This window comes from Phaethon lepturus, unplaced genomic scaffold (assembly GCF_000687285.1).
Source record: "Phaethon lepturus isolate BGI_N335 unplaced genomic scaffold, ASM68728v1 scaffold7297, whole genome shotgun sequence".
Classification (NCBI taxonomy): domain Eukaryota; kingdom Metazoa; phylum Chordata; class Aves; order Phaethontiformes; family Phaethontidae; genus Phaethon; species Phaethon lepturus.
Genome location: NW_010552465.1, coordinates 46,860 through 57,324, shown reverse-complemented (window position 1 = coordinate 57,324; position 10,465 = coordinate 46,860). Strand labels below are relative to the sequence as shown.

At 39.2% G+C, this 10,465-nt stretch overlaps 1 protein-coding gene across 3 annotated transcripts in view; it reads right to left on the bottom strand.

The window, feature by feature from the left end:
• Window positions 1-10,465, bottom strand: part of LOC104623973 (low-density lipoprotein receptor-related protein 6) — a 109,247-nt gene that overhangs the window by 66,822 nt on the left and 31,960 nt on the right. For 2 of the 3 annotated variants that reach the window (XM_010291217.1, XM_010291216.1), the window contains exon 2: window positions 4,769-4,966. In XM_010291217.1, coding sequence (XP_010289519.1) covers window positions 4,769-4,962 — 194 coding nt within the window. In that variant the 5' untranslated portion in view covers window positions 4,963-4,966. Of the gene's footprint in view, window positions 1-4,768; window positions 4,967-10,465 lie in introns of those variants that run through there. The other variant, XM_010291215.1, reaches the window with a different exon arrangement.

Sequence of the window (10,465 nt, the reverse complement as noted above, 5' to 3'; positions counted from 1 at the left end):
AACAAGGCCTCCTTTGTTTCTCCCCCTGCATATTCCTCCCACCTGCCTACCATACTCTTCCACTATCCAGACCCCTGCAAGCAAGCAGCAAAGCATCCATGCATATCAATGTCCTTCTCTGACACATAAATCTTTAAATTTTAATTCTTGCGTAGAGATGTGGTAGTCAGACTACAGGAATAAAAAGACAAAAAAAAGACACTATGGATTTCTTCCAGATTTAGAAATTTGCTAAAAATACTTCTCTTCCACTCATTCAAAATTTTAGACCATTGAGGTCTGAACCTCAATACTTTCAATTCTGTCAGTAACATTAATTAAAATCTTTTCCTGTTTACACTGTATTCTCTCTCACCATCTGAACCACAAAAGCAGTTTTCTTGGAACTGTTTGAAATTCTTTTTTGATATGAAGATGTTAGTTCCTGCTAACTATTTCTCACTTCCCTCAAAGCAATTAAAACTCATGTCATCCTGCTTTACAGGAAGATTTTACAATTACATTTATCTGCTATCGACTCTTTACCACCTCACATTATGCAACACTAAAAAACTTGGGACAGATAAAATCTTTACTCATCTGCTTCCTTTGCTATGTTACCAAAACTATTCAAATCTAGAACATCATATTTTTATGAAGCTATATGTCTTTCAATAACGCAACTGCCTTTTTCATTACTTCAATAGCTCCAGCTTTCGGAAGTTGATAGTTGATAAAGCACCAGAGAAACTGGTAACACTTCACAGTGATAAAAAAAAAATTAAAAAAAAAAAAAAAAAAAAAATCCATTTTAATCAAGAGAAATTCAGATAGCAACAAAAAAATTAAACTTACTTACTAAATATAAAATAGCAGTTAGAAGAATGATCTAAATATCAAGAACAAATCACTAAAAGTAGCAGTTGCTAAATAAGCCCAAAAGTCTGTTTTAAGTTAGATTATGCACTCTATGATAATGATCTTGTCCTTCCCCATTCCTAACTCTTAAGGAAAATAACTCTTGAAGACCCTCTTAAAAGGAGATTTTGAAAGGTGACGGTGGAAAAAAGTTGGCCTAATCACACAATGTCATCTTTTCACGCGGAAGCAAGGCCGTTTGATCAGTCTGAGCGTATCTGTGCAGTATCCATCTCCTCCAACTCCATACCCAATTTATCTTATATCTCTTGGCCAACCCATTTGGAAAAGCAGGGATCAGAAAAAGATTTTTATTTTTACTTTTTACATGTTTTCCTTAACAAATGGATGGCTGTGAAGATAGCAGAGACCCTATACCCCTCTGTATTTGACCCACCTGACAAAGAGAAGCAGCTCAAATAAGCTGCCCAGGAACACTGTCGGGCCGCCAGACCCACCAAGAGTGCATGGGGACAGAGACGGGAGCAAGGGACAATGCTGGGTGTAGGCATACAAGGAGCCGTGGGTGCATTTGAGGGCTGGCAAGAAGGAGGGAGAAAAAAGCAGGGGGGGAGTGTGTGCACAGGGCATAGGAACATACAGAGAGAAGCCAGAGGGACTGCTGTGGGGTGGAGGGATAAGTAGAAATCCTTCTGAACACAGATGTTATTAGTTCTCCTGCTCACAGAAAAATCTAGGTTGTTTTTTTCTCTTTTTCTGGGCATGGGGATAGCTAGGAGAAAAGATTGAAGGCTTTGTGGGGTTTTGGGTTTTTTTTCCACCTAAAAGGAAGATCTCAGGGGTTTTGTTTTGTCTGAAGAATTAGAAATTGCCTTTTCTTTTTTAGTATTAGAAAACCAGTTATTGAAAAATTATGAATAAAATAATTAAGAGCCAAAATACAGAATTATAGCTGTAAAATATCATCCTGAGAAAGGTGAATTTGCTGAATAACTGAAAGACAGTATTTAACAAAAAAGAATCACTTCATACAGCCCCAGAGGATCTTTCTTCTTAAAACAGGCAGAGACTCCAAGGTCATAACAGAGGGACAAAAAAAAAAAACAAAAACAAAAACATAAAACCCCATTGTAGAACAGCTTAACTTCTGCAATTCTTTCCTTTTTTTTAACTCCCTTCCTGACGATGTAATTGCAAAGAATAAAAAACAAAACAAAAATGCCTGGGTACAGATGTTGACTATTTTCTGAATCTTCAGAACTTTCTCACATGCCTAGGGAAAAACAGGTGCTGTCAGAAGTGGTGTGCGCTTCTGAGTGCTTAAGGGAAGTCATAGGCGCTTTTCTCTCTTCGGATTTCCCTTTCTCCCCCTCAAATAGTAACATATTAGCATACTGCCATGAAATGTTTCTGATACATTTCAGTATCACTTTAAAAAACAAAACCAACAGCTTTAAGGTATTAGACTAATTATTTTGTTTTTAATGAATATGTAAGAAAAAAATTAGTAGATCTAAAAACCAAAATTACTTGTCTATACAGGTCTTTATTACAGGTTTCACCAATTCCAGAGAATTGACTCTGGAATGAGGTAACTGGTGGGACCCAGGTGACTTCACTTATATGTCATGAAACACAGCTGTTAGATACAACTCTCTACAGAAAGTTGGTTAAGCCCCACACACCAAGAAAGATCAGCACATTCACAGCTTCATCTCTAAAACAAACCACTTTCAGGCTAGCCAAAGGCAGCCCAGAGAATAAACACCATAAAATACCAAAACCAAGTATATTTCCAATGATGCCCAACAGACCACCAGTAAGGGAAAAACTGCAAAGAAGTCTGTAGCAAAAAAAGATCAAAAACGTAGTAGTGCCAGCAAGAAACACCAAAGTAGCTCTGGAGCCAGAAAGGACCGGAGACACGAGGTAAGACAGGGAGGTTTGTGCTCCGTGGGAAAAAAGTAGATATAGATTGGATGATGGTGTTGGTTTTTGATCGGTGGACACTTTTCAAGCGATTAACAGTTCAAAAATCATGTCTACATCCTGCATCGTTTTCCAGGAGGTGCTATTGAAAGCAGTACCATTTAACGCAGCACCCAATACGCGCTCTCTACCTAGAAGGGTACCAGCCAGACTGCAGTACTGTGTTGCTATACTAAGGTAGTCCTTTCCCTCTCATTTAAATAGGAGAGCACAAAAAGGGATGACTTAAGAATGAAACGAGCCACCAAATTATCCTGCTGGACAAAGACACTGAAGAGCATTTTACGTGTGACCATCTCTGTAGTTATTTTGGAGTAGTACTTTCTTCTCACTGGCCTTATTGTTTGGAGGGTGGGGTTCTTTTGGTTTTCCTTGTTTCTGTCATTCCTACAGCAACTGTGGGCATTTCATGTTTGTGTGAGAAATCCACATTTGGACTGCAATTTTTCAGGTGTCAAGTTGTCACATTGAGCCCCATGTGCGATTGCTTTCAGCTGAGATGACTGTTACACATCTGGTTTCACGATCTATTCTTATCACAGGAGATACAAAACACTATAAATAATTTTTAACAGAGAAGGAGATTTTTTAGGATATACCAGTTAACTAGCAGTAATTAAAAAAACCCACAAGTTATTATTGTACATGACAATTCCTATCCCTTTCTCTCTATTACTTGAAAACTTATGTGACAGCCTTCCTTTTTAAAATAAAGTATCACTATGAAATATTTCTCTCTTTTTTGGTACTATTAAGTTTTCTTTCTTGTGAAATAAAGAGTAAACAAAGGACTACTTTAATAGATACCCATATCTCTATGTTTTGAATTAACAAAGCTAGTTATAATATTTATATCCAATGACACAAATTTAAAACTTCATCCAACTCCTGTTTCTTTCAATAAACAAACACCATTACAAAAATACTGCATGATCTTTTGGTCTCTTAACAGGCAGAATTGAAGAGGACAATGACATAATCTTTTAAATCAGTGTTACAAGAAACTGCGGAGTTCAAAATAAATACCATAAAAAGACAGTGGATACGTTTCATGTGTGTTCCTATGTTCCTACTCCAAGTCCACAGAAAACACCTATCTTGTCAATACGACTGATTTCCTTATGCTAGAATAACATTTGTGGTGAAAGAAGGGACAAGTCCCTAAAAGGTCAGAATGAAAAGCATAAGAAAGGCTATTTCATGCCTAGATAAACCAGCTGAAGCATCACAAAAATTTGCAAAGGATAACCTAAAAAAATCTCTATAGGATACCTTGAGCACAAGCTAACTGTTCATTTGTGTATGCAAACAGTACTTGTCAAAGCTATCTCATTTAACAAAGAGGGTCATTGCAAAATTAGAAATAAATGTATATATACAAAGTACCAGTTATACCCTTAATTAAGAAGTAGCCATGACTGGATCAAAAAGAATTACATCATCACTATAAAACTGTTAGAGGAAAACAGTCGTTATAGCATAGTTCTCTGTAAAGACTGTTTTCCACTAATTTCCCAACTCCTAGGGATCAATGAAACTGAAATACTATTATATGATGATCCATTTTTTGAGATTATTTTCTGCATTTCTGAGTATCACAGCAACAGAGCACAGAAGACCTATTGAAAAGGGACAGCTTTGCTATATAGTCTTACACAATTAAGAATAGGATTCAAGAATTTCTTTATGGGACTGGTTCTGAGAAAAGATTTAGTCAGACTTACAGGACACCCCAAAGAGGAGCACACATTCAACTTCACAGTGCTGGAAAGCAGAAGATGGGGAAAGATAAAAGTTTCTGATAGCACTAGTTTTGAGAGTGCTAACATGACAATTCCCTGCAACAGAGCTTATGATGCTGCTTAAGCAACATCATCTACGAAAAGCACAGCATTATATAGATCATACAAAAAATTCTTACCTATGACTTCCATCCAGATTTGATTTGTGGATGAAATTCAGTTTAGCATCTGCCCAATAAAGTTTCTGTTCCTCATAATCCAGTGTCAATCCATTTGGCCAATATATGTCCGTGTTGACTATAATGGAGCGGCTTGAACCATCCATCCCAGCACGTTCTATCTTTGGCACTTCTCCCCAGTCTGTCCAATACATGAACCTGTAATTATTTTTAAAAAGAGAAAAGACAAAAAAAGAAAGCAATCATGTATAAATCTACAACTGGAACATTGGATACAACTTTCAGTAAAGGCAAAGGCGCTCTCTATGCTGTAGAGACAGTGCCTGCGGAGCTCTGTTCTACTGGGTAAGGTACACAGGTCCTGTGAAACACAACAGAACAAAAGTTACTTTACAAAAAGCTGAAGAAAAACAACTTAAGACAAACTCACAGACTATGTCACATGATACTATATGCCTCTTTCTTTCCTTAGGTCAAGTGAGAAAGTTGGGGATATCCAATGAATCTTGACAGTAATCTCAGAATTCAACATTGAACAGCAAAGACAGATATTAGACTATCATAGAAGTACAACAGCCTTTCTAACATGCTTCAGAGCACTGGGGGGAAATAGAAAAAGGAGGTGTGTGGACTTATAGTGGACATAGCAGTTGCATATGAGGCAGTGAAGTGGATTTGATGAAAGACCAATTAATGTCCTTTTTTTCCAGAGAAATTCAGAGACAGGCAGCTAAGTCAACATGTTTAGAAGCACAGTTTGCACCCAGTGACCGGGCAAAACTCTGCATAAAATCTTTTAAGACTGGGGGAGCAAGTGAATTTTACAACACATTAGCATATACTGGTACGTGTTTAAACATTATCTAGCAAGTAGTGGGGGAAGGGAAGTTACCTAGTTGCATTTAAGACTGGTGAAGCAAGAGAAACCACATAATTATGGCTGGAGACTAGTGAGGGATAAGCATATCTGCCCTTTTTCTGCAGGTGGTAGAAAATGGATTTATTTTTGTGGGTTGTTAACAGAATGCATAACTAAACAGTAGTAACATATAATATAAACAGATCAGACAAAGCGTGTCCATGGCACTTGCTCTGTTTTGTTGTTGCAGCTGGGACAGACAATAAGACTACTGTCCTAAACTGCTTCTCATAACCTCACGACATCTGCCAGCATACCTGCTTGTATCTGTGCTCCCTAACCTGGCTCAGTCAAAACAACCCAGATTAGAGAAGATCTGAAGCCTTTAAACTAACCCAGATCATCACACAACCACAGTATGTCACTATATGGTGCCCACATGTGAAGCGGCCTGGCCACCCATCCTTGAAAGAAAAACAAATGTGTAACACATTTAAGAAGCATTTGCAGATGAAGTTATTCTTGGCAAAGAATTATTTTTTTTATTTTAAAAAGTCAGGAAATTCCATGTCATATTTTCCCCCTTAATTCATGTCTACAGCATGTTTGTTTTAATGCACAGCTATATCTGCAGACAGAAATGCAGCTGATTAACACAAATATTGCCCTATTCGATCCCAAGTGAGCATTCTTGACAGAGCAACGTGCCTGTCTTAAACACGGAGTGCAAATATCTGAAGAAAACATGTGAGATTTCTGTAGGCATGAACAAGTGCTGCAGAGAAACTGGTTTTCCATCAGTAAGAAGAAAAAAAAAAAGTAATTTTCATATAGGTAGCACAGTAGCAATTCACCTGGTCAAGCCATGCAATAAGAGAACTATATACTCGGGGAAAAAGAAAAGTTTTAAAAAGTCAGGCAGCATTACACCAGCAAGCATGTGTGAGAAAGAAGGGAGAAAAATAGAGATTTATTTAAACTTCTTTAAAAAGACCCTTCTTTGCCCCGGCTGCAAAGTCCTAGCCTTCCAAATACTTCATCAAGGTTAATAGGTTGCAAGGCTCTGGCCACCCTGCTAGACTGATTTTTCAGGCTGAAACAGCTCATTAGTCATTGTACAGCCTCATCTGCTTTCCTGTCTCCCTCTCACCTCTCATGCATGCTGCAATTACTCAAGCAAAAACAGGTAAGGGAACTTGGGTAACAAAGAAAAGCCTTCCCGGACTTCACAAAACCAGCCCTGTTTCATTTGTCAGAGGAGCACACATGCACGCAGAGCCGACTTTAAGATGCAGTAACATTTCCAATCAGCTCCAGTGACCTCTGCTCTGTTTCTCCAGTAGTCTTTTTTCCACTATCATCTGTTTGTTTTCCTCCACCTTGCTTGAAAGCCTACGGGTTTTCATGTCTCCATTAAAATGCTTTCGAACCAGCCACGCTCCAGCCGATGGCATCAAGGGCTGTGCTTCACTTGGGAAGCCAGGGCTTTTCATCACTGCAAAAGCAAATGCAGGTTATAGCTTGATGACCATTTCTTTCGGTAACAGTTGCTTTTAAGCAACTTCTTGCAGATCATTGTTTCCAGTACAGGGCTTATAGGGCCATGGAGGAAACTGGATTCAAGGAACAGATCTGGGCTAAAAAATCAGTCATCAGTCTGAATGCATTCCAGCGCACAGCTCCATGAACACTTCCACTTGCACGCAAGGTGTAAGTTTCTATGCTGCCTCAACCAGCACAGGTGCCAGCAAGAGTCACTTTCTTACTCAGAAAGTGCACTTCGGCCCTTCTCTGCAACAGCTGAGCAAGTACAGGGTATAGGCACCAGTTGTAGGAGCAGGAAGAACTGTGTAAAAACAGCTGGAAGAAATGCCCGTTGTCACCATGCTGGCTAGCAACCAAGGGAGGGTTGGGAGAGATGGATGGACACGACTACGAATTCCCACTACTGCAGAGATCTCTCTACAGATTTTTCTAGAGAGATCTCAGATCCCTCTTCCAGGTAATAGCAAACTGTTCACATATGTGTGCTGACTCCTCCTTTCTGGAAGGCTTACAGATTCTTGTTTCATTATATAATGGTTGGCGAATAATCCATACGGAGACCATACAGAAAAGAAAGATGTTACAACATACATACTTACTGAACGACGGTATGCCAGCAATACAGACAAGGTAAGTGTCTTTCTCCCTCCTCTCCAAACACATCTAATTATTTCCATTAACAAAAACAAAACAAAACAAATACACCAAAAAAACCCAGCCACTACCAAAGCCCACAAGATAGAGCAAAATATTAACTGGAAAGTAATGTCTTGTGCTAAACTGTGGCATTCAGATACCACCAGAAGACTACTGTTCTGTTTGCCTCTCTTCTCACCTAGTTATACGTTGCTATAAAATTTAAATCCAGGAATCAAGATCCTAATTCTAGCTCAGAAGAGGAGAAAATGAAAATTTAAAATCTATACTACCCTTTGAATTTTAAGGAAAAAACCTGTAGGTACGGAGCATGTTTAGTGTACAGTGGTACTGGCACAGAATGGGGCTCCATGCTGGGCAATCCCAAATCCATAAGATCCAGAGGGCAATATACAGACACGCTGTAACTGACTTCAGCAAGCCTGCTTGGGTCCAGGAACAGGAATGGTTTCTCATGCTTCTTAACTTTGGCTGGTAGCGCAGTTATTCCAGGCAGTTACAACCAGGACAGGCTGGTACTAGAGCTCTGGACCTGCCCGGCTGCTTGTTCCTGCTTCCTTGCTGAAGGTCACCCCTCAGCAGGGTCAGCAACAGGAGTCGTGATCCCAGACCTCACTGCTGTACTTCACATACCAGCTACTTCATCCAAACTCGTCCTTGCAAGGAGTTTAATACTCGTATGGAGAAGCTGCAGTGAAGCAACATAATCAAACGTAAAAACTGAAAAACTGATTTTAAACATACATGTCATACTTTCTTACCTAACAGGAGTACCAGACTTAACAGGAAGAGCTTTTGTTTAGCATCAAATCAACGCATACAGAGCCAAATCTCTCTTCAACCTAGTAAGAAATAATAATACCCAGCTAATTAAAACTGATGCACTGATCTAGTCTTCTTTATCCTGGTGAAATAATTAACTACTGTATTTTAAAAAACTTCTGTTTTATTCAAATAACCGTAATATTTTGAACTGCTTCATTATTTTTCACGTTGTATTTTCTCCATACTGTTACATGCCATGATTGTCAGCAGGCATGGAAATGGTTGTGAGCTGTTATAAAAAAAAAATCTAGCAGAAAAACAACAACAAAGGAATATTTCTATTTATATACGCTTGTAATTTTAGTATTAGGTACTAATGTCAGGGAATTATACAGCCTCCCCCCCCCCTTAAGTAATTAAGGCACATTAAGTATTTTAACTACACAAAACAGGAAGGTTCTTAGATATCAGTACTTAGCTGGTATTTTGTTTGACTGTTGCCCAGAATGTTGGTTTATCTTACAAGGTTATACCATCAATAAAAATTATGAACAAATAGAGGAAAAGCTTTGATGGTTTTTCCCTACCAACTTTTTTCTATGGGTCTTTAGATCCATTATTTTTTAGTTTTTGCATCTGAGGCAGGTAAGGTGAACCCAGGCAACAGAACCTCCTCTGAAAAGGCATTAGAAATCACTATGCGTTGTACAGCTGTAACTTCACAGTTTTGATTTGTCCCAAAGTAAAAGGTTTTGCCATGGCAATTTAAAAAAAAAAAAAAAAAAGAGGAAACAGCATTTCTTGGTTCCATTCTGTGTGATGAACAAATATAATAAATAACAGAGCTTCTTTTCTAAAAAGCTCATAAAGTCTAGGCACACTGACAGCAGAATATCCCACATACATAGAAAAAAGCTTGCAGAGTACAAATGCCAAGATTAAATACTATAATTTAGCAGTGATTTCTGACAGGGCACACAGAGGGAGAGAAATTTATCGCCAGCACCCATCAGCTTTGCAACTGTCTGATCCGCACCGCTCCCCAACACTGATACAGATTCTTTCAGCCCTACCATCCCGCGCAAAACCAGGCTCCTGCCAGGAGCGTCATTAAAACACCAGCCCCCATGGCGATGCATGCAACTGTTTCACTCATTGAACAGAGATACCCCACGCGACGCTTAGCCGGTTTTATGGCAGTTAATTGGGACACCTTACAGGGCAGGCAAACATTTACCTTCCTGAACATTATTCAGTGGGAAGAGCAGCTGCCTAATTGGGACAGCCAATTATTTGGTGAGGCCCTTCACAGTGAATGCTCCAACTTTGCAATTATGCTCATTTCAGCCCCTAAGAACCTCTGAGCTCTACAGGGACCCAAACAGCCGCCAAACTTCAGAGCCTGCAAAGGTTTCAGAAGTGCAGCAACCCCTGTGGAGCTCATCAGCTCTGCAGTGGTCCTTGTGAAACGCAGCCCGCGCCGGCTCCAGCACTACCGGACTGGCACTCATCTAAGGAAGAAATACAAAGTTAAATGATAGGTGGCTGGAGTTGTTCAGGAAAACTACACACAATAAATATGTGTTTGGCTATCAAAAATAGCTCTTGACTTAAAAGGAAGAAAAGTTTGCAGCCCTTCAGGAGTTTAAGAAAAGACATTCCAATCAAGTGACCCTTCAGGTATCCTTAACAGAAACATCTTGAGGCAGGTTCACAGCAGGAGAGAAACTGCAATCCAGAAGGATGCAGTAAGCATTGAATGAAAAAGAAAACAGATTTTCAAATAAGGGGACTAAAAGTACCACAGGAAGGTTTTCGTACAAAGTTTCTCAACTGATTGCAAAATTCAGGAAACAGTTTCAGTCCTCCAA